This window comes from Mirounga leonina, unplaced genomic scaffold (genome assembly GCF_011800145.1).
Source record: "Mirounga leonina isolate KUSES-001 unplaced genomic scaffold, KU_Mleo_1.0 Mir_82, whole genome shotgun sequence".
NCBI classification, from domain to species: Eukaryota; Metazoa; Chordata; class Mammalia; order Carnivora; family Phocidae; genus Mirounga; species Mirounga leonina.
In genome coordinates, this window is record NW_023270825.1 from 31,176,306 (window position 1) to 31,200,442 (window position 24,137).

Below are 24,137 nucleotides of genomic sequence, written 5' to 3' on the forward strand. Positions count from 1 at the left end.
TCTCTTCTAAAAAACAGAATACCAGGGGCGCCTGGGTGGCTCAGTCGTTAAGTGTCTGCCTTCGGCTCGGGTCATGACCCCAGGGTCCTGGGATCGAGCCCCGCATTGGGCTCCCTGCTCGGTGGGAAGCCTGCTTCTCCCTCTCCCACTCCCCCTGCTTGTGTTCCCTCTCTTGCTGTGTCTCTGTCAAATAAATAAAATAATAAAAAAATAGAATACCCGTGGCAGTGATGGCATCTCACTTCCAGTGTTCAGTTATAAAAGGGCTGTGACGTCCATCTTCGTGTTCTCTCACTCTCGTGGACCGTTCACTCTGGGGGCAGCCAGCTTGCCATGTTGTGCAAGAGGCCCCTTGTGAGTGGGCTTGGAAGCAGATAGTCTAGCCCTGGGTGAGTGTGGAGAGGATTGCAGCCCTGGCGGACACCCTGATTTCCGCCTCCTGAGCATCCCTGAGCCAGAACCATCCAGCTAAGCCATTTCTGGATCCTGCCCCACAGAACCTCTGAGAGTCTGTCAGTTGTTGTCAGTCGCTAAATGGGGAGGTCATTTGTTACACAGCAATAGATAACTAATAGGGTCTGTAACAAAACAGAAGCTTCTGGTTCACAGCATGAGGGAAGGCACATAATCCAGGAAAGGAAGGGCGGGCCTGCTGTTCCGAGTCTGTCCTCTCTCCTGCTATGGAAGAGAGGTTTTTCTATAATGAAAAATCTGATTATGTCACTTCCCTGCTTGAAATTCTTAAAGCTGTCACTCATAAAATAAAATCCAAATCTGTAGCTTGATATCCAAGGTCCCTCATGATTAGCACCTGCCCACTTGTCAGACTTGGCTCCAACCAGTCCCCCTCCCTCCTGCTCCGGCCATACTTTGTACAGCTCCACGAGTATGCCACACGATCTCTTGCATGCCTTTGCACACTCCCTTCCTTTAATGGGCATGTCTACTTCCTCAAGGCCCACACACTTTAACCCCTAATCGTAAGTTAAGGCTCAACTCAAGCATCACCACCTCCAGGAAGCCTTCCGTGATCACCAAATCCTCTACTTATCTAGCTTCTGAGCTCTGGTAGTGTCCTCCGTCATGGCTGCTATCACACTGTGTAGAATTCCTGGTGGGATTTATCTACCTCCCTCAATAATCTCTGCTCTTTGAAGACGGAATTAAATCTTTCATATCGGAATCCTTAGTACCTTCCAAATAATTGGTTCTCAGTATGTGTTTGTTGACTAACTGGTAAATCGTTTAGCTAATCAATTGAGCAATGGCATCAAGGAGCTACTCTCACCTGCACTTGCCTATCAACACTGGTTCCTGTATAAAGGAGTGAGGGGCTTGGGGATCAACTTGTCTTTACTACCTCAGTTCAGGTTCATAGTGAATGAAATCGGCATGACCCTGGTCCATGATACCCTTATGGTGCCTACAGGCCAGACTAGACCCGAACGTGGCTACCACTGTGAAGGAAATCATTAAGGTTTCCCAAGAGAGCGCAATATTTTGAGTTACTTGAGCTTGGATGGGCAGAGGCCCCTCTAAGCCTCAGCATCTAAGCTGCGATCTGAAAGATGAGAAAGAGCAGGGGTGGGGGGGACACGTGTCATAGGCAGAGGATCCGAGGTGCAAAGGCTCTAAGCAGGAATGAGGTTAGTGCATCTGCGGAATTCCAAGGAGACTGCCACACACACCACAGAGGGTGAGGAGCACATGAGGAGGGACAGGTAGGTGGGGGACTGTCACGGATGGAGGGGCACAGCTTGAGACCCTCGCTTACCACCAGGAACTCCAGTGGGGATGCAGCCACTCCACCCACTCATCCATTCATTTAGGCCAAGGGCCCCGCCCTGCAAAGCCCCGTGCTCCCTACTCCCTCTGCCTGAACGCTCTTCCCCAGAGAATCCTCCCACCGGCTCCCATCACTCAGGTCTTGCATCAAATGCCAACTCTTACCCCATCTAAAGGTAGCCCTTGCCTTCCTAGCAACACAATCACATAAGCCCCGTTTATTTCCTGCATTACACCTGTTAGTATCTTGGAATGATCTTGTACGTCTTTTGGTTCACTTGTTTTTCTGTCTAGAATATACACTCCATGGGATGAGGGAACGGACATGTATTGCTTCCTGCTCTATCCGCTGTGCCTAGAACCCTGCGTGGTCTGTAACAGTAGATAAATATTTATTGAATTGGTTCATTCCGTTAGCCAACAGGTTTAATGTTTATCATGTGCTAGACTTAATGCCAGGGTCTACCCAGAACCCTGACTCAGGGCCGGCTTCGCAGGCAAACAACCCACGCACTGAAAGTTGTACGGGGCCCGGGGCTTTGAGGGACCCATGCTCCTGTCATCATTTTTGACATTCTTAATAATGTGCGAATGAGGTGACCCATATTTTCATTTTACACTGAACCCCGCAAATTATGTAGCCAGCCCTCCCCCGGTGATAACTCCAGAAAGTTCCCCAGCACAATCAGAGTTGAAAACCGTTCAGGGACAAGCCAGTAGCCCCTGCACACTATCAAAAAACTGTAACAGGACTGTCTTATATGTTTAAAGAGATGTAAAGGGTAAGTGATTTACAGGGATCCTTAGTTTGAGAACATAATTCTAAGAGCCAGACATCCTTGGAGTCCAGGTCCTGCCATTTCCTGGCTGTGTGATCTTGAGCGACTCATAAAACATTTCCTGACCTTGGTTTCCTTGTTACAAATGGAGATGGTAATCATGTGCATCCCCCAGAGTTGGCTTGAGAATTAAACAAAATAATACTTAAAACCCTTAGGTCAAGTTGAGGGCATCCCGAAAAGCGGGTTCGATTGCTCAGCGACCTGCTCCGTTCTTTGTGCTCCCCTCCTTCGGCTCTTTCAACTCCCCCTGACACTCCTGGGTGGGAAGATCTGGGTCAATGTGAGTGGCTGCTAAGTGAGAAAGAAGAATGTTGAGGAGAAAAACCAAGGAATTATAGCCTTCAGGGAAGCAATAACATTGTACTTAAAAATTGCTTGAGCAAAGACTTTGTTGATGTTAGCAAACTATATGCAAATAAACTAAAGACCCCCTATCCTGAGTGGAGACCTGGCCCCAGACCAAAGCTTCAGGAAGACCACAGCTTGGTACACAGAGAAGCCTTCATCCTTTCTCTCTGCTGCCAACTAAAACCTTAGATGATCCCAAAGCTGCAGTTTTCACCGCCTTAGCCTTTGACATGTTCATTAGTACGTAAGACACTTTTCTCTGCAGGTCGGGGCACCCCCATCTGAATTTGCTGCATCATCTCTGCTGTTCCCCTTGTCCTCACACACAGGTTCAATTTGGCATTAACTTGCAAATGCTGGGTCTCCTGTGCCTGATGAAAAGGAATGTTCACTGGTCAGACCTCACTGATTCTTTAAAAACCCAAATCAACAGCCAGATTAGAAGAGAAAGCTGAGCACAAACTGATACGCATCCCAAACCTTGTGTTCCAAGACCAGAGCTTCCCAGCACTCAGGGAGAATAGCAGTTTTATTAGACTCCTTATTCGTTCAACACATGGTTACTGAGCACCTGGCAGGTGCTGGCACTGTACCAGGCTCCGTGGACACGTCTTTTTCTGTACGCAGTTTGCAAGCTAGTGGGAGTATAGGAAAACACAAGCCCCTCGGACACAACCCTGATTCACCACCAAAGGCCGAAGCGTGGATACTCAGGGAACCTCTAGGAAGGCTCCTGCCCCAGGGGCTAGGGGTGGGGTAGAGAATCTCAGGGACGTTCTCAGGCATGCTTGCCCAAAAATGACATCCATTTGTCCATCGCTCAGTTCCACGTCTGCCAGGACTCCTCGGTTGGCAAAGTTAACCTGTCTAACATGTATCTATCTTGAATACATTCCCCCTTTTGGAGTCCTGGGGACGCTGGGCGAGGGCTGGGGCTAAGCTTGGACTCAAGGCCTTCCCAGGGAGACGCATTTGCCTCACACACAGAGCTTCATTCATTCATTCATTCGTTGACTCATTCATTCATTCACACTTATTGACCATATTCTGTGTGGGGGTCTGGTGGTCCAGCTGTGCAAAGGCAAATGCCCCCTCAAGGAGGGTGGGCACTTGTCTGGCCACCGTGCCCTCCTTTCTTTATTCCAACCCCTCCACGACTGTCAGCCCGTTCAAACTCCCTAAGAAGTGGGTGGTGTTATCCCGGTTTTCCCAGTGAGAGGACTGAGGTTTAGACAGGGAAAGTAACTCGCCACGTGTGGTCCAGCTACTAGGAGAAACAGCCAGGCTTCAGCTCTGGTTTGGCTCCACAGCCCCTGCTCTTTATGTCCTGCCAGGCAGAGTGAACCCTGGGCCAGAGAGGGGGCTCCCAACCATGGCTTTCTCTGTGTCGTTGATAAGGATCTGTGGTATAAGGTCTCCACAATGCGGCTTGGTCATCCTCCCTGAGGCCTTCTGAGAGAGGCCTGGCTGCATCCTGTGTGTCCTCCACAGACAGAGGCGCCTGGGCTAGGACAGTCATCCCAGGCCCCAGCTCCTCTGTTCCATGGGGCAGGCCCAGTGAGCCCTACTCCATGTCAGGTGGGGGATGCGGGTGAGAGAGGGGCAGCTCTGAAGACCCCAGACAGAGCCACTTCTCCGGCCTCAACCTCCCTCCTGGCTCCCATCCTGGCTTACTCCAGTAGTCTGAAGGTTTTCAAGGCCTTCTTGTAACATCAAGTCCCCTGCTGGATCTACTTGTCTTGCTTCTCAAAGGTAAAAGCAAGTGCCACCAAAAAAGTTTTCATAGGCCGATCAGCAACCTCAGGAACAAGGTGGACTGCTGGACTCCTCACCTCTTCTTTCCTAGTCAGCTTCCCACCCCCTCTGGCCCCCATGACTGAACCCTGGTGGCTGGTGCATGTCCTTAGCATTTGGAAAATCCACAGCCTGCCCCAGGGTCGGAGAAACACTCCCTCGTAGCTCCCAGACTGCTGCACGCGCTTTCCAGTTTACAAGGCCTAAGCACAGACATTTTCTCATCTCATCTTCCCCCACGTCAGCCCCGTTTTTCAGTTGAGGACACTGAGGCTCAAGAAACTTAAGTGGCTTGCTGGAGGTCACCCAGCTCAGTTGGGCCAGAGCTGGAGCGAATGTTCTCCTACTGCAAGGCTAGAACTCTCCTCTCCACCCCTGCTGGCACCCTGCTGGCACCCGGTCAATCAGCCAAAAGTAACTGGGATGGATACATTTGCTTATAGTAAATTAAAAATCAGCCCAGCTGCTGGATGAGCATACAAAGGCCCAGGTTCCTGGTGCAAACTGTGGGTGAGCCCTTAGGCACCACGAAGCACCCTCAGCTCCCCACCACCACCCTCAAATCCCCAAGAGCCAAAGTGGCAGGCCTGCAGAAGGAGAATCCACCCGAACAAGCACAAGGCTAGTGTCCGAGGAGAAATAATGCATTTGGAAAGCAATAGCCCTGGCCGGCAAGCAGGGAGAGAGCAGACAATGCGGCAAAGCAGCCCTGAGCCCTTGCGGGCCGGGTCATGCGGACGGTCTCACCCCCCTGAGCTCCAGAGGACACCTGGCACCAGGGAGAGCCAGCAGCAATAGCTTCTGTCGCTGTGAGAGGGACCGTCACATTCTCCGGTCGACGGCATCCTGGTGCTCCCGATTCCTGCCTTTTGATGTAGGGCCCATCGGCCTCTCAGCCTTTTCTGCATCTGTGGGTGATGAGTCAGCCCTGGCCACCGTAGCTTTCAGGCTTCTACGAATCAGCTGTGAAAGGGTGTGGGGTGGTGGGGGACATATCTTGGGCTCTGGACTGGGACTAAGAGCTTTGCAAAGGGCCAGTCTCCTGAAGAGTAAAATGGGGACAGAACAATACACAAGTGTTGGTGTTGGTATGAGGCTGTGAACTCATGTGAAAGGCAATAAAGCACAGTGCAGGGCATGGGGCCTGGGCCAGACTTCATGATCTCAAATCCTGGCTCAACCTCTACTGGCTTGGATAATCGTGGGCAGGTGTGTTAGCCTCTTGGGCTTCAATTTCCCAGCTCGTAAATGGGGTGATAATGAGAATACTTACCTGGCAGAGCTGCTGTGAGGATTAAAGAAGTGAAAATGTGGGAGGCTCAGCGCCTGGTGAGTATGCGATGTGAGTGGCCCTGAACGTCATCCGTCAGATGGTCCCTAAAAAGGACTGAGCCACATAACTCATGGAAAATGTCTGCCCATCCTGCAGGCTGGGGGGTGCACCGCTGATGCCTTGATTAAGGAATCTTCTGGGGTGGGAGCTCTTTTATAAGCACGTCAGCCGTCTGTGGCTGCTGTTGGGGCAGAAGCTCATAAATCACACGAAGCACGGCTGGCATGTGGCATGTGGCTCAGTGGCAAGCCTTGGCCCGGTCTCATCCCCACCCACCCTCGGCCCCAGAGAGATCCATCACAGCCCAGGGCTCGGTGGGAGGCAGCCTGCTCAGCAGAGCAAGGCCGGCTATGCCAGGTGGTGACCCATGCCCTCCAGTCAGGGGACCAGGACCCATCCTAGTCACCAAACCAGTGACTCTCAAACTCCAGGAGCATCAGAAGCCTCTAGGGGCTGGTTAAACCCAGGTAGCTGGGCCCCGCCGCCAGAGTTTCTGATTCAGTAGGTCTGAGTGGGGCCCAAGAGTTGGCATTGATAGTAGGTTCCCAGATGCTGCTGATGCTGCTGGTCTGTGGGACCACCCAACGCTCACTTCTCGGGAACCAAGTTTAAACCTCGATATTTGTCCTTGGGCAAGTCTCTTCTCCTGACTGGGCCCCCGCTTCCTTATCCGGGAAGTGGGCACACCAGAGCCTACCTCACAGGAGGTGTTGGGGATCGACACCTGTAGCAGTATCAAGTTCTGGGTACCCAGGAAATGCTCAATCCGTGGCAGCCCTTGGCATCACCAGCGCCTCGCTGTTGAGGGCTTGGAGACAGCTAATAAGTAGGAAGGGTGGAGTTGTGAAGATATCAAGCTTATAGGGAGAAGTGACAGGAAAAATGAACAAATATGGACTGAGTGCTTCCTGTATGCATTGTCCTAATTCCTAAACGTAAAAATGCCTTGTCACTAGAACAAGATGGAACAAAATAAAACTAAAACACAGCCCAGTGAGAATCTGTGAGTTCATTCATTTGGCAAGCCAGCATTTACTGTGATTCTGAGAGCCAGGCTCCGAGCGGCGGCTGTGGGGAGCAGACATGGGTCCTGGTATCCACGAGACCCAGCCTGGCCGCAAAGAGGACAAATAAGGGCTAGAGAAGACAAGTCCTCGTCACAGCATATGGAAGAAGGTGACCACTGTGGCTGGAGAGGAACATTCAAGACATTGAAGAAACAAGCTGGAGGGATGCCCTCAGACAAGTGGGAGACTGGGAACGTTTCCTTGTGGAAGCAGCCATCTGTCTGGAAAAATGGGTAGCATCGACCCATGGAGACGACAAGGTAGAGAGTGGAAGGAACAGCAAGCACAGGCAAGAGAAGGCAGAAAGCAACTTCCAGAAATGCCACAGGTGAGTGTGGCTGGAGGATGGGAGCTGAGGTTGGCCTGGCTGTCTGGTGTCTGGCAGTGGACAGCCTTGACCACTGGGGGTTTACAGGACTCCTTGAGCCAATTGTATATCCTCTGCGGTAGGTGCTCAGCACATCATCGTGGGCTCGGTGATGTTCGTGGTGAAGATGCCACAGGGGTAAGAGACTATGTGATCCACGAGAGGCATGCCTGAGAAGCTCAGACCGCGGCCCAGAGCCTGCTCACCTGCCCGGCATCCATTGGAACGCAAGAGGCGATCAGTCTCCACCCGACAGCTACAGGATGTGAGCGCAGGGCTGAGGTCACACTGCATACCCAGGAGAAAGCCCCTGGCTCCACCTGCTGCTCCCACTGTGACCTGATCTAACCTTAACAAGCCCCCACTGTCCTACCCCCCTACCCCCCGGAGAACAAGGCTCTGGAGATCAGTCATCCCGGGGCGAGGGACGCCCTTGCCAACGTCAGTGGCTGTGTCTGAGAGTGCTATGGGGCCTATGGGCCCACACTTCAGCAAGCTGCCTCTAACCCAGCTGGGGGCTTCAGCTGGGGGCTACCTCTGACTCAGGTGGTGGGGAAAGGCCCCAGAGGAGACCTAAGCAACCACGTCTGGAGACACTTCTCTCCTGGTCCTGGACCCAGAACCCCAGACTCTCCTGCCAGCCCTGGTTTCCTGTTCAAATGAGGGTGTCCTAGCTGGGGGCATCTGTCTGTTACTGCTCTCCTTGGGAGCCAGTTCTGGCCTAGACATCCAGCTCCTACATCCTTCTGCTGGTAAGGAGCACAGGGGTGGCCTTCTTTCCCCTTGGCTTCTCCTGCTCGCAGTGAGGTCAAGTACTGGAGTGCTTGGTGCAGAGCTGGGGCTCATCCTGAGTATCCCCTGCGTGGCTTCTCCTCCCTGGGCCTCCAGGTCTGCCTCATGCTTCAGAGGGTCGCAGACTCCAGGTGAATCTGTATCACCGAGGCCACGGGACACACATGGAAATTCGGACACACATGGAAATTCGGAGTCAGCAGATCTGGGTGGGAGCCTGGGGACAAATGTGCCTACGAGTGCCTCCACCTTGAGTTGATTGCCCCAGCTTATCTGGGGGCTGAAACTTGAGAGACACTTATTTGAAAGACAAATTGTTGGGAGACAGGCTTTGTTTTCAGATGGCTTGAATGGATCAGAGATAACCTGAACCAAGGAGGAAGGAGAAAACAAGTCTTTCTGGAACACCACCTGGTCATTTGTATTCATTGTCTCCAGATAAGAATCATCCAGTTCTCCCCGCCACCTATTTCCCCATCCTTTCCTCTGCCCTCACCAAAGACTGAGCCCTGGAGGAATGGTCATTAGCTCAAGAAGGAAAGGGTTTATCTGTTTGGGTTTAAACGGCTGCCATACCTTCCTTCTAGAATCCTTCTACGATTACAGGCTGGTCTACATCCCCATGATGCTGTGTGCACTGAGGTGACAAGCCCAGGCCATTCCACGGTACCTGCTGAGCCACCAGCCTGGATAGTATTCTAGCTCCCACCAGGCCTCATCCAGCCCACCCTCCACCCAGCCGAGGCAGGCGTTGCCCCGAGGGTCATGGGCAGCTGTCCTGGAAGCATCAGGACTCCTGGCCGCCCCCCCACCCTGCCCACAGCAAGAGGCCCCTCCTTGCTGCTCCCATAGTTCCTGCCTTCCCTGTGGCTTTTATCATGTGGTATCACAGGGGCCCCTTTCTTTGTCCATGTCCCCTGCTAGAATGTTAAGGGCAGAGACAATTTCTGTTTTATATGTGTCACCACCCCCGGTAAAGCGCCTAGTACGTAGCAGGCCCTCCAAAAATGTTTATTAATAGTGGCACGAATGCATGTTCACTAGGCTTTTAGAGAGATGCTTTGCACACAAGAAATAAATCATTCCTCACAAAACCCCTCCAGGGCTCGAAGTGACCCCTTCCTCCAGGTGAGGAACCCAAGGCTGAAAGACGATGTAAGAGACTCAAGACCACACGGCCAGTAAGTGGCAGAGTGAGGACAGACTGGCTGACGAGGGCCCTGGGATCCACACTCTGTCTACCCACTTCCTCGCACTTCATGGGGTCGAGTCCCGAGGCAGAGGGCTGTCCTCAGATGGCTCGGGAGCCTCCACCCTCCTGCTGACCCACACAGCCTGGCTGCAGGCCCAGGAGAGGGCGGCCCCCACCTGCCTCACCTGAGCTCTTTGCCCAGCCGTGAAGACCTTTTAAGATGAGAAGCTGCCTGGACCCCTCCCTCCCTCTGGAGGGGTCACCCATGGCAGGGACACACCAAGGACGGTGGGAGCACTGTCGGGAATGAAGCTGTGGGTGTCACGAACTGTAGCTTTTCTTTTCCAGGTTTCCTATTCTGTTCCCTTGGTGGGAGAGGACCACACCCCGCCCAGTGATGGAAGATTCTCCGCAGGCCTGGGGGTGCCGGACCCCTTGGAAGACAGGTGTTGCCCATGTTATTTCTCCCAACTGCAGATGGAGAGCCCTCTCCTGAGGGGTGTGGGGCCGAGCCACTGGGAAAACTGAAGGCAAGTCACAGAGGCCCAGGGATGGAGGCACTCCTCCCTGCTGGATAAACAGGAGGCAGGCCTCATGCCCACGTCCCTCCTGCCCTCCCCACCCATGCACTCTTCGAGACTTTTCTGCTGTGTTCTGTAAGTCCCTAAGGGCCAGCCTGAGAGTTTTTGCCGACCCCTCCAGGAGCTGGCTAAAGGCTCACCCAGTCTTATTTTCCAGAAAAAAAAAAGGGGGAGGTGGAAGAGAAAAATGGGCCTCCAGAGAGGTAGGTTTGGAGGAGGGCAAAAGAGCACGACTCAGGAGAAGCAGCACCAGAGCCCCTGGAGGCTGGGAAGGAAAAAAGGGGGAATGTGGAGAACTGGCCCAGCTTGGCCAGAACCCTAAGAAGGAGGTGGGCAGTGGGATGTGCTCCTTGACAGGATGGACAGAGACTACAGCCAGAGTCTTCTGCAGTAAATTGTTCCCTGTGCCCAGTTAGCCCAAGCTGGGCTGTGCAGCCACACTGTGTGCTTGGAACTGTCACCAGCCAGGGGCATGGTGGCCAGAAGTTCTGGGAACCCCTGAGATGAAGTGGGGGGTGGGGCAGAAATGGCTGCGTGCAGGAAAGGTGCGCACTGGCCTGCCCACCACTGTTCATATGTGCACCGAAGCAGCATTTATTTTTACCTGGGTAGGTTCAGCTTCTGATCATAGGAGTGGTGGGGGCTTTCCATCGGTTTCCATGGAAACGTTACGCACAGCATCTGCTACCCGATCAACAAGGCTAGGCTGATGGGACTCTTTCTGGAATTAGTTTGCTGTTTCTACCCAGGAAGATGTCCCACCTGCATTTTCCCACTGCCTTCTTGTGTGGTGGAGGCGGGGAAGGGCAGTTCTGGGGGGTCAGGGCTATCACCCAGGGAAGGAGAGAGGGTTGGCAAAAGGCAAGTATTCGGAAAAGCCCTGTGGTTTCCACTTCAAAGCCCCAAGCAGGGTCCCACGAGGAGGCCACGGAGCCGGAGCAGGGCCCTGGTCCCAGCCCGCCCCAGCAGCAGGGACACCTGCTGGTCCCCCAGAGCTGCCAGCCTGTCATCCGGGACACCCTGGGGTACCGTGGGGCACGTAGGCCGAGGAGCAAGCTGTCAGGTACAGGAGGAGGTGAGACCCGAACGCGTTCAGTTTCAGTTTTACAGCATCGAGGCCCCAACTTGCCCATGCGGCGGGGGAGGGTGGCTTCGGGGTGAGAAAGGCGCAGGTGCACGTGTACGGTGAGAGGTGGTTTTATTCCAAGTGCATGTTTCATAAAGACGAGGCCCCTCAGGGACGGCGAGTGGCACATGCTTTGGTTAAGAAGAGGAAAGGCAAGAGCAGAGCAGGGCTGAGGCCCACGAAGGACGGCGGACAGGTGTAGTCGCCCACGGGGAAGGGAGGGGCGTCGGACAGGTGCAGAGGGCCCACGGGGAAGGGAGGGGCGGTGGACAGGTGCAGGGGGCCCACGGGGAAGGGAGGGGGGGTGGACAGGTGCAGGGGGCCCACGGGGAAGGGAGGGGCGGTGGACAGGTGCAGGGGGCCCACGGGGAAGGGAGGGGCGGTGGACAGGTGCAGGGGGCCCACGGGGAAGGGAGGGGCGTCTGACAGGTGCAGGGGGCCCACGGGGAAGGGAGGGGCGGTGGACAGGTGCAGTCGGCCCCCAGGGAAGGGAGGGGCTCTCAGGCTTCTCTGAGCAGCAGCCCCCTTACACTCAGCGAGGGAAGCTGTGCCCCCCATCCCCAAGGGGCCACGCTGCAGGGGGGTGGGGGGGACACACACAACAGAGATGGGGGCGGAGGAAACACAGTGACAGAGGACGGGAGATGGGGCCCCCTGGGGGGCCAAGGCCCTGTGCTGGGGCCCAGGAGCACTGCTTGAGAGGGCCTGGTGAGAGTCAGGGAGTGAGGAAGCTCCCGAGGCCCCCCATGGCAGGGCTCCTGGCCTGAGGGCCCATGGAGGAGCAGGAACCAGCAGTCTAGGCTCACCAGGGAGGGAGAAGGCGCACGGCAGCTCAGCCCGGTGGTTGCTCCAGGCCAGAGCAGAGGCGCAGACCCTTTGGGGATCAGGGACCTCTGCAAGAAGCTGGGGCGATCCATGGACCCTCTCCCCAGGAAAATGCACATCTGCACACACATGCATGATTTGGGGGACAATTTCAGGAGAGTCCCGGGCCCTCTGGAATCCATGAACTCCCTAGAGGTCCCAGGCGGATTTGCTTTGGGAGGGGGATGCCCAGGGGTCCTCATACCCCTGGTCTTTTGCCAAAAATCACCCTGCCTGAGCCAGTAGGGTTGGGGAAGAGGAAAAGAGGAATAGCAGAAGCGTTTCCAAGACCAGGCCGTGGGCCCAATGGCCGTGAGAAGGAGCTGGGGTTCTCCACACAAACAGGAGCCACCAGCCAGCCTCCCCGCTCACTGTGGGAACTGACCCTCTCAGGCCTCCCTCCTGCAGTGGGGAGGGTGAGGATGAGGCTTAGCCTCCGTGACTTACTCCCTAATGTGTTAGGGAATGTTTAGCTCCGGAAGGGAGGTCCTGTTCTTACCAGCTACTTCAACACCATAACGCTGTATTTACAGAGACAAAGGCTTTTGAGAAGGCAGGAGTCAAAGTCTGAACGAGGATGGGGCTGCTCCAGGGTGCATGGTGGTTGCCTGCCCACCCGGGGTCATCACCATGGGCCCGGGCAGAGCAGACAGGGCACCAGCTGGTCTTTAAGCCCAAGAAAAGAGGTCTTGGCCTGACACATGGCCAAACAGAAGTGGGATTTGTTTAATAAACTGGGTCCCAAGGCTGCCCATGAAGACCCCGTTGCAGCCTCTTGCTAGGAACGTGGAGGCCAGAGTGCCGGGCGCGATGGGCGGGGACTGACACAGCATGGGAAGAACTATGGGTTGTCCGGAAGAGACTAATTCTTTTGGTGCTTTGCTGCTTTTCCATCCATGTCCTTCTGCAAATTACCCATCCTTTGCTCCAGATCCTATCCTTCCCACGCTCAACCCAGCACCTGCCTGGGACAAGCCACAGAGCTTCTCACCTCCTTCTTGTTCTCCACCTGCCTTCAGGCTGCACCCCCTCGCCTGGCCCTCAGCCTCCCCATCCATGCTGCCCATGTTCTCTCATGCCGGTCCCACAGCTAGGCCCTGTGACCCAGCAGGGGCCCTGCGTGGGCTTCTGTCCTTGCTCTCCCCAGCCAATGGGGGACGGCTCCCCCAAACACTGTCCGGGACCCTGGGAGGGTGAGGGGAAGGGGACCAAGGGCCGGGGGTGGGCTGCCCAGTCTCTGCCCAGCAGCAGCATCTGACCGTCTCCTCTTCTGGGGCAAGGCCGGGCTGGCAGCCGGAGCATCAGGGCCTGCCCCGCTGTGCCCGCCCCGAACAAGCTTTGGGGGAACTGTGTGTCGTGGCAGGGGGGTTTGCTGATGATTCCGGCGGAAATGTGAGGAGATGGGGACGGCCTGCTTCACACTCCCCCACCCTAACCCGCTTCCAGTCCCAAAGTCTCATGCAAAAGGTATGGGAGGCCCCAGGCTACCGTCACGTGTGCGGCGTCAGCTGCCACTGCTGGGCCGGGGCGTCGGCCTGGCACTTGCTGGTCACCAGCTGGGCGGACTTGGCCTCCAGGCAGAGGCCGCTGACCGAGTGCTGGATGAAAGAGGCTTTTCTCCTCCATCTCTGGGGGGGGAGGACGGGGAAGAAAACACAACGATTAACAATCATAATAATTCGCATCTATATAAGGGCCTGAATATCCCTCGGATGCCCCACCCCCTCACTTAGAGCAGACTATGTCCCTTACATAAGAGCTCCCCGACCCCACACGCAGTCTTAAACCCCTTCCCTGCTGGGGCACTCCTGCTTCCACAGTCCAGCAGAAGGCGAGATCAGAGGCCCGTGGGCTGAATGAACCTGACCTGGGGCTGTATTTTGTTTGGCCTGCACAGTGTCTGTTTAAAATTTGCCTTCGTGGGCGCCTGGGTGGCTCAGTCGGTTAAGCGACTGCCTTCGGCTCAGGTCATGATCCCAGGGTCCTGGGATCGAGCCCCACATCGGGCTCCCTGCTCGGCGGGGAGCCTGCTTCTCCCTCTCCCTCTCCCCCCGCTTGTGTTCCCTCTCTCGCTGTCTCTGTCTCTGTCCAATAAATAAATAAAATCTTCTAAAAAATAAAAAAATAAAAAAAAATAAATAAAATTTGCCTTCGTTGTCACATGAAAACCTGCGTTTCTAGCTTCCCTTTAGACATGGCCGGTTTCTTACACGGCCCAGGGCAGTTGGGGCTGAGCTGCTGCTCCCTGCTAGAGGGGCTCTTGTCCTGCCCAGGACAGCACGCCCCACCCCTGCAGCACGCCCCATCCCTCCCTGCTGGCCCGTTGAGTCTGCGGGTCCTGGCTTAGTGCGTGTTTTGCTTCTTCAAACAAGATTTCCTCTCCCCACCGCTCTGAGCTTCCGGCCTGGCCTGTAACCAGGCAGCAGGTGACCAAGGGCCGTAAGGGGGATCCAGTCACCATGTCTGCAGCGATGAGGAGTAAGGCCAGTGGGATGGTGGGAGGCCTGGGGTCCCCGTCACAGTCCCCTCCTGAGCCTCCTGTCCCCAGGCTTGAGGAAGGGGAAAAGAGGTGTTCCCGTGGAGCATTTGGAGATGCCTGGGTGGAGGAAGGGGGTGTCCTTTGGAACACTCAAGAGAAGGGCTGAGGCTGACCCAGGCTTCAAGGCTCAGGGAAGAATAATGAGAGAGGCCTGTCTGTCCATCTCTCCTCTTCCTGTATCCCCCTTGTTCTTGTTCTCCACAGGAAGTGGGGAGTGCTTGACCATGCATGGAGGCGCCCGCCGCCCCCCCCCCCGCCATGGCTCTGAGGGGCTGGGGCCGTGGGCTTGCCAGAATGCCCGCAGAAGGGCTGAGCCGCACCCAGCTGCAGGGCCAGGCCTAGGGCTGCAGGGGTTGGGGTGGGTGGAGAAGTGAACTGACTTGGGGGGAAGGTGGGGGTTGTGGACTCCCCTTGGGAATGTGAGCCTGTAGGGTGCCCATGCGGCCCCAGCAGAGAGGGGTCCCTGGCCTAAAAGTTGGGGTGGTGGGTAGGACAGGGCCTTGGTCCCTCTGGAACTCACAGCATTCTGTTGCTTTGTGCTCTTCTAGTCCCTGACCTCCCGGGAGGGGCTGGCCACGCTCCCCTGCACTGGGCATCGCTGGACCCCGTCCTCCTTTCTGTCTGTGGCCAACAGGAGCTGTACCTTCCCGAGAACAGGCAGGGGCCCAGCGCAGTGGTATTTATGAAGGGTGAATGCGCGGATGAGTGGACGGATCACCCGATCTCGCTGGAGGTGCTCCCAGAACCACAGGATTCTCACTTTCTACCCATGCCATCGAGAACTCTCCCGGCCGCTCAGGCCTGGGCCTGGACAGAGAATCAGTGCCCCTCACGGCACTCTCCTATCTCCTCAGCCTCCGTTCCTGCAGGCGCCTTGCAAGGCAGGCAGGGAGGAGACCGAGGCTCAGAGAGGTGAGGGGTGGCGGGGCTGGGGTCTGCTGACTGCATCCCACTGGCTCCAGGACACAGAGCCTCTCAGATCCATGACACCCAGTGGCCGTGGAAGCCAAAGGGGACCAAGAAGGAAGGCCTAGCTTTGAGAAGGCACCAGCAATGGGAGACCCGCTCATCCTATCCTCTGGGAGGAGAGGGCCTGGGGGCCAGGGTGCCGCTGGGGGCCTGACAGGACTTGCAGGAGCAGATTAGATAGAGCTCGAGAGAATTAAGTGAGCGGTGGCCCCCCCAGGAGCTACTTCCTGGGGTGGCAAGGATTGATGGGAGTGGGCTCAAAGCCTGACCCTCGGAGAGGTCTGCTGCCCCCAGTGAAGAAGAGCCTGAGGACACCCCTCACTGCAGGGCAGGGGCGGAGGTAGCAGGACAAACTTCCTCTGCCAATCAGAAACACCTCAGAAGTGTCCGGCAGGCCCAGCAAGCAGATCCTGGCACACAATTCACACACGCGCGCACACACACACACACACACACATGCATGCACTCAGAGGCTGGAGGGCGGGGATCTGGCTGCTTTTCCAGAATGGCGTAGCCACTTGCCAGTCATCCCTAAAGAAAGAGCTGACCCAGGCAAACAGGAAAAGGGTGGGAGGAAAGGCCAGGCACTCTCCTCGACCCTGCACTGTCCCACCGGCCGGCCAGGGTCAGGCACGGGGACGGCTACCGGGGCATGTGGGCAGGGGAAGGGCTGGAGAAAACCTCTGGCCTTTGTGTTCCAACCCTCGGGCAGAGCGGCTCCCCCCCAGCCAGGAAGGGAGCTGAGCTGACTCTGCCACTGGCTGATGCAGACCCTGAGACCAAGTGATGTCATCTCTCGGAACATCGGATTCTTCCTCGACCGGTGGGCCTGACCTGTCTCCCAGGATTCATGGAGACAGGGCGGCTGAGTGTTTGACAAATGGAAAAGGTAGTGCTCATGGGAAGCTGTCATGCCAGCTTGGAAATCGGTGTATCTGGGTCTCACTTTCCCGGCAGCCACAAACAAGAAATACTTACCAAACATCTACTATGTTCTGGGTTAAGACCGTGGGCTTAGGGGTCACACTGACCTGGGTTTGAATCTCGGCTCTACCCCTTCCCAGCTGTGTTTCATCTGACACCTGTTTCTTAAATTCAACAAGCCTCGGTTGACTCACCTGTAAGATGGGGAGGGACGAGGGCCCAAACCCCTGGGTTGCACGAGGATAAAATGAGATGGTCTATGTAAAACTCCTATCATCGGCTCTTGGTAAAAGCCAACTCGAATTTGGCTGCAGTGGTTGTCAGGGGCTAAGGACACAAGACAGACGGCCTCTGCCCTCGTGTCACCCACAGGCTGGCAGGATGGACATGTAACCATATTTACTTGAAGAAGTGCTTCCTCATGAGCACAACAGACTTGACTTCGCCGCTGACTTGGAGGGACCCTCACTCTGGAGGGAGTATTTGAGTCCATCTGATTCAACCCAGGGCTCCCATGCCAGGAGCTGCCACCCAGCCTGCGCATCCCCGGGGGGTGAGGAGACTCACCTGCCTGCCTTCTCTCGGGTTGCACCCCTGCAGTAGGACCAGGGAGCCTGGGGTGCTGGACGTGGAGGTGGCAGTCAGGCACTTCCCCTGCTGCTGGATGAGATGGTCGCTGAACAGCCACGCCTAGAAGACAGGCACGTGAAGTCCAAGTGTGCAGTGAGGGATGGGGAAGGGGGTAGACAGGTTAGAAAACAAATACCATGTATGTTGGCAGAATTTTCTACAAATAATAAGAGTGAGTATATGGGTATTCACTGTACTGTTCTTTCAACTTTTCTGTATGTTTGAAAGTTTTCGTAATAAAAGGATGGGGGCAGCATAGCTGGAGCGGGCTGGAGGGCAACCAAGGATGTACCAAGGGATGCCAAGGGCGGGGGGGCCAGGGAGAGACAGGATGCAGGACCAGGGCAGCTAGGGGATCTCCACGACCTGCTCATTTTGACATGACTGCAGCGACCCTGATATGTGGCACACGCACATACACACAGGAGTCTTGGATGCCCTGCTGTCCATGATACACGCTGACCACAGCTGCATCCCAGGAGGGAACCGGGTGCCGTCTGGGTAACATTTCTCCCTCGGCAAGGAGAAAGTGGGTGGTGCCCAGAGGGCAACTGTGGCACGGTTGGGAAAAGGGACGGGAATGTGGCAGAAGCAGACCCAAGGAGCAGTGTGAGGGGACAGTGTATGTGGTTCCTGGGAGAGTGGGTTTGTGGAGGGTGTAAGCAGAGAGAAAGTGAGAATGAGCCAAGGGAAGCCCCCTCCCCCACTCCTGGACAATGACCCAAGGCTCCTTTCCCCCTCCTGATTCTGACCTCAAGGCCCTAAGCAGCTTACCTGGGGTGCTGGGGGGTTCTTGGCAGACCCTCTGCAGATCCCCATTCCAAGCAGGAAGTTCCCAGCTGAGTCCTGGCCTTGGGATTCTAAGCAATTAACCCCTTGTTTAATGATGCCAGGGAGCACTTCCTTCACGGGGACTCTGAGAGAAAATGGAGTGGTTCAGGCTTGTCCTCTGCCCTCTCTAGGCTTACTCACCCCTCAGCCAGAAGGCAGTGCTCAGTCAGCTCCCCGGGCACCAGGCTTTTGGTCTCAGTGTCATGGGAAGGGGCCCTGGGGAGCAGCCCTAGCCAGCAGGGGCAGGAGGGCAGGGGATGGGGGAAGGAGCAGGATGCCTCTGGGAGCCCTAAGGGCAGCCCTGGAGGCCAAGCCTGAGAGGACCCTGGGAAAAGAGCTCAGACCAGAAAGCCAAGGCTCCCCAGTCTAGAGAGAAGAAAACCTGGGGAGAGACTGGGGTCTAAATATGGACTCAATAGGACTTCTCAAAATGACAGGGAAAAGGTCACTTTGGAGAGGCAAATTTCAAACCCACAACTAGGAAAATGTGTTCAATCTCACTAATGATTAAAGAAATACATATTAGAGAGTTACCACTGTTTATATATGGGCATAACATATAATATGTAATACATATGTATTATTTCTATATATTTACTTATATAAAATATATCATATGTATCATATTATATCAACACCAATCAATATCAATCCCCAGTGTTGGCAATAGCTATGGGATCAGATCTTCTCATACTCTGTGGGTGGGAGCATAAACTGGCCCAACCGTTCTGGAGGGCAATGTGGCATTATGTATCCAAAGCTTTAAAAATGTGCACACATAGATAAAAGGGGTTAAGAGGTACAAACTTCCGGTTATAAAATAAGTCACAGAGATGAAAAGTCCATCATAGGGAATATAGTCAATAATACTGTAATAGCGTCGTATGGTGACAGGTGGTGACTACACTTATCATGGGGAGCATTGAATGATGTAGAGGATTGTTGAATCACTATGTTGTACACCTGAAACGAATACATTGTATGTCAGTTGTATTTCAATAATAAAAAGCACACAAAAAATAATGTGCATACGTTTGACCTAACAATCTCAATCCTACTTCTGGAAATTTGTTATCCTGCGGCAGTAATTTTGGATGTTTGCAGAGTGATCGGTTGCACTGAAAAAATAGATATCCAACAATATGGGACAGGCTAAATAAATACTGATTCATCTATAGGGTGGAAAGCCCCATTGCCATTAAAAATGACTCCAAACGAGTATCTGATAGCATGGAAAAATGTTTATAACATACTGTTAAATAAAACAGGCATTTCAAAATATTATTATTTAAAATATGCTTAAACACACATCTCTCTCTCTCTCACACACACACACACACACACACACACACACACACACACACGACACATTGTCTTATTTTGTGGATAATAAACCTAAGGAGGCTGCTGGCCCCAGCTGATGCAGGCTTGTATTCCTGGGTTTAGAAGGTCATACACCCTCTTGGGTTATGGCCCCATGGGATGATGGGGCTCAGAGTCTGGTCATGTGCCTAATCTTTTTTTTTTTTAAAGATTTTATTTATTTATTTGACAGAGAGAGACACAGCGAGAGAGGGAACACAAGCAGGGGGAGTGGGAGAGGGAGAAGCAGGCTTCCCGCCGAGCAGGGAGCCCGATGTGGGGCTCGATCCCAGGACCCTGGGATCATGACCTGAGCCGAAGGCAGATGCTTAATGACTGAGCCACCCAGGTGCCCCCATGTGCCTAATCTTAACCATCTCTTGTTACCTCTGTCCAAAGAGCACCTAGGTGGGCTGGGGAGGGGGGCATCATAATACTTCTGGAATTCTTAAATCTCAACCAAACCAGGTCTTCCTTCCTCAAGGCTGACTGGAAGCCCCCAGAACCCCCAACCACGACCCACTCTCACAGAGCCTCAGGAAGACATCTTCACTTTCTCTCACACACTCCTCGCAGGAGTGCGCACCCCTCCAGGCCCCTCTTGAGAGTTTGCATAATTCTAGACCACAGGTTGAAAACTGCTGGCCCCCAAGCTGAATATGGTCCCAAACACATTTTTTTTTTAGCTTAAAAAGTCGTCTTTATTGGTTTCTTATTGCCTTACAGAGCATCAGAGTTGATCCCTCCTGGGAATATGGCATTTGAAGAGATAAATACTTATTTTGCCCCCAACTTGTCAGTAGAGGGAAGTTTAATAAAAATAGTAATATAATAACAATGACTATGATCAATAATAAAATGCCCCCTATGATCCCCTAATACACAGGTGGTTGAAGCTTTGAAAAAAGGACCACCTCCCCTTTTTGGGAAGGGCCAATTGCGCCAAGCCCCTCCCCAGAAAGGCCGCTATCAGCAGTTCTCCCCTCCGTGGGCCCCATTGGCTCTCTGCTCTTCTTCACTACTCCTCCTTTATCCCTCTACTTCTCCTCTGGATGCCTCTCCCCTCCTGCCAATCACTAAGACTGCTTCTTCTACTTCCTTTCCTTCCCCTTCCCTCTCCCACTTCCTTCACCTGCTTCCTCCCTGCTCCTTGTCTATCCTCCTTTCTTTTGAAAAAAAAATATATTTTTTTATTTTTTAAGTAATCTCTACAACCAACATGGGCTTGACCTCATAACCCCGAGATCAAGAGTCGCATGCTCTATTGACTATGCCAGCCAGGTGCCCCATCCTCCTTTCCTTTGGATCAGATGTCGTCTTTCCTATCTTGACCCTGAGCAGAGACCATGATATGCCCCAACTTGGCCTCACCTAGAGGCTGGACAGTCCACAGCCAAGACCCCAGATTGCTCCCAGAGGCCCAGTCCTCCACCCCTCATCCCGACTCTTGCTTGCAGGTTTTCTGAGGCTTGGCACTGGAAAGGAGAGCTTTGGCATAATCCCCCCTGGACTCCAGGGCAGATGGGCCCCAGGGCAGAGAGGGGGCCATTCTATTCCCAGTAGCTAGCACAGATACGGGCTGGGAGCAGAAGAGAGAGGCCGAATAAGGGCTGGGAGTCAGGGCACCCAGGTCCTGGGTACCCAGATCAGCCTCTGAGTCACTCTCCCACCCAGGCCTTCCCTGAGTTCGAATTTCCACACAACCCTGAGCCAGCGGGAGCATGGCATTCCTCAAGCTCTTTGCTCTTTCCTGTCTCTCTGTCCTGGGATCGGGGTGGGCCCTGCCAGAGGGTGTCAATGGGAGCTCTCTGATTCAGGGGCCGGGGGGAGGCTCCGGCCTCAAACACATTTTGTCTGACCTGCATAGTGTGGTGGTGGTTGTTTTTAGCTAATTGGCAATATTAAAAATCTGAAGGTTACACAAAGAAATCTGGATCCAGCCTCTTTTGAGAAAATAGGAAGATCTTCCAGCGAGGCACTCAAGGCACAAACACGTGGTCGAGCTGCCCCTGGGGGGAGGGGCTTTTGCATCCCAGTTGGCCATGGTCCCCACAACTCCCTTGTGTCTCATTGCTGCCCACGAGATTGGTTTGCATCACCCATCTGATCACTGTAGGATTTGAATTTGTGACCTCTACCCGGGGACGGGGACGAGGGTGTTGGGATGCAGACCCCACCCCCTCTGCTTCATCCAGGGGCAGCCTGTTCTATTGTCCTTCTCTATGGAGACGAGACACCCACTGAGGCCTCTCAGCCAGCTCAGGAATGCAGCCCAGTCCGTTCCAGATCCTTCTGTATGTTTCCTCTCCCTGCCCGCTGTCCTCAGGGAGATGTGCGGGGTGGTCAGCTTTCAGCACTGAGGTGGGCACTGTCCATGGGGGGGCCACAGCCATTGGCACAAAGGCCTGCCCACTGATGCTTATGGGGGAGATGCGGGGCTTAGGCAACAGTCTCCAAACTGGATGGGGCTCTTGAGGGGTCTGTGTGGTCCTGGCCCCAGGGGCCTCTGGGATGGTCGTCTCCACCACCCTCCCTGGCTTCCTGGCCGAGCTGGCTCCACTACATCTGCATCTGCTTCCCTCTCCGTGGGCCTCCTCCCAGCGGGGCTGCCATCAGCCCTTACGATGCCTCTGTAGAAATAGCAAAAGCATCCCTTCCTCGAGACATTTTACTTCCATCTGTTAGAAAACTGTCATAATATACTGGTTTTGTTAGAAGACTTTTACTGCCATCTGCCAGGAAGTGTTATAATGAATGTACAATATCCACTGTGTGGTTAGCGCCCTGGCAAATGTGCGCACAGCTTGCACGGTTCCTGGCTGTCCTAATCAAAGTACTAGATCAGTGGTTGTTGAGGCCAGCAGCAGGCCTCCGATCTGGGGGGGGGGGACAGAGCTGTGCCGGGACTGTAGGCAGGCCTAGGAAAGCAGGGACCTCTCCCTTAGCCTCCTCAGTCTCCCCACTGACCGTCTGCAAGTGGGGGCCAACCATTAGGACCCCCTGTTTGGAGGAAAGCTTGGCATACAGATGTCCTTCCTAACCAACGACCTGAGCCGCTGCCAGCCCCTCATCCCGAGAACCGAGGCAGAACCTGAAGAGCGGAGTGGGCATGAGCAACCTGGACAGGAATGAGGTGCACAGTTTCTATCTTACGGACACAAGATAGTTTTTTCAAACCTCTGGACAGTGCCAAAACAAACGGAAGAAGACTCATGCTCCTCATTTCACATAGCTGGTTACATCCACTCTCCTGTCTTGTGATGGATCCAGGTTTCTGATAGGTATAAAATACTCTTTCCTCTCAGTCCTCAGGGGATGACATGGGACACTGTGCATGCGGATTGGGTGTGGAGAGGAGAGACATATTCCTGGTCCTCCCTGGTGCCTCCCACAGGCAGCCCAGCTCCCACCCGAGGCCTAGAGCCCAGGGCTCCGTCCCAATGTTGCCCGAACTCTGACAGGATGAAAAGAAACGGCTGCTTTTTCCCTCAGAGATGACACGTCTGAATGAAACTATCCCCTTAAAAGTGGCCACTGGAGAAAGTGGTCCATTTATTATACTTTTATAAGTTAATGTTCTTTCCCTTCACAGCCATCATCTGGGGAGCTGGCTCATCCAGGCCACGAACTCTTTTCAAGGACGCTGATGTTGCTTAAATTGTTTCAAAATTCCTTGAAACTTGCTCCCAGAATCAGTTTACTCTGGATACTTGTTTCAGTCCTGGTCGTGCTCTATCAGGGACCCAGGATCACCTTATCTGGGGGAATCGCCTTCTTCACTGGACTTGGTGACAACCTAACTATGGCTGTTTTCCAAAAATGAAAGCTGCCCTCAAAGAACAGAGATTTGCCTTTGTCGAGGACATGCAGTCTCTGAGGGGTGGAGTGTTCTGGAAAGCCTCAGCAGCATCCTTGGGAGACAGCTGCCAGTGATGGAATAACCCGTTCCCTAAGGTGACAGCTATTGAAAGGAGAATGCTAATTTCCAAGTTATTACTATTGAGGCTTATTGACTATGCAATTTATTCAGTTAAAGATATTTATCGAGTGCCCGTTTTGTGACAGGCCCTGTTCTAGGGGCCGGAGATCAAACAGCGAACAAAGCAGATCTGCACCTCTACCCTGATGGAGATTACTGTCACGTGGAGGGGGGGCAATAACGAAATGAACCGGCCACATAGGCGCTGGATGGCGAGCATGGAACAGGGGATGCTGGGGAAGGGAGTGCTCTGCAAACAGAGACTGTTTGGGGAGGCGCCCTCCCCCCACTCCCCCCATTTGAGTCAAGACCTGAGGAGGTGAGGCCACTAGCCATGTGGATAAAAGGGATTTTGAATTGAGAAAAAAGGAAGGCTCACTGCCCCATGCCAGCCTCAGGCCGGGAGCTCACGCGCGCACACACGTAGATGCAGCCTCACCCCCAGGCCGGGAGCTCACACGCGCACACGCAGATGCAGCCTCACCCCCAGCTCACACCCCTTCTGCATCCCGCTTCCAGTTTGTCAGAGCAAATGTTTCCCCATGGCTTTGCATGGCTTTATGATTGCAATCGTAATGGATGCGTAATATTTGTTTGGATCCATGCGTTGGGATTCACTAAACCCACCCCTTACTACTAGCTATCTCTAGATTTTTCACAGCAGCAGAGAAGTCTACACTGAATGAACATCTCTTGTCAATAGTTTTTTGCTTTGGTTGCTTTATTTCCTGAGGATAAACTCCCAGAAGGGAGAGAACAGAGTCAAAAGGGATGAGTCTTTATTTCTGCGGCTTTTGCTACATAATGCAGTG

General features: G+C 54.1%; 1 protein-coding gene across 1 annotated transcript in view; it reads right to left on the reverse strand.

The window, feature by feature from the left end:
- Positions 1 to 11,299: 11,299 nt before the first annotated feature.
- The window catches only part of GALNT16 (polypeptide N-acetylgalactosaminyltransferase 16), a 91,427-nt gene continuing 78,589 nt past the window's right edge, over positions 11,300 to 24,137 (reverse strand). Inside the window, exons 13-15 of the mRNA XM_034992353.1 lie at positions 17,928 to 18,069; positions 17,091 to 17,213; positions 11,300 to 13,719 (exon numbers count right to left, since the gene is read on the reverse strand). Coding sequence (XP_034848244.1) covers positions 13,582 to 13,719; positions 17,091 to 17,213; positions 17,928 to 18,069 — 403 coding nt within the window. The 3' untranslated portion in view covers positions 11,300 to 13,581. The remainder of the gene's footprint in view (positions 13,720 to 17,090; positions 17,214 to 17,927; positions 18,070 to 24,137) is intronic.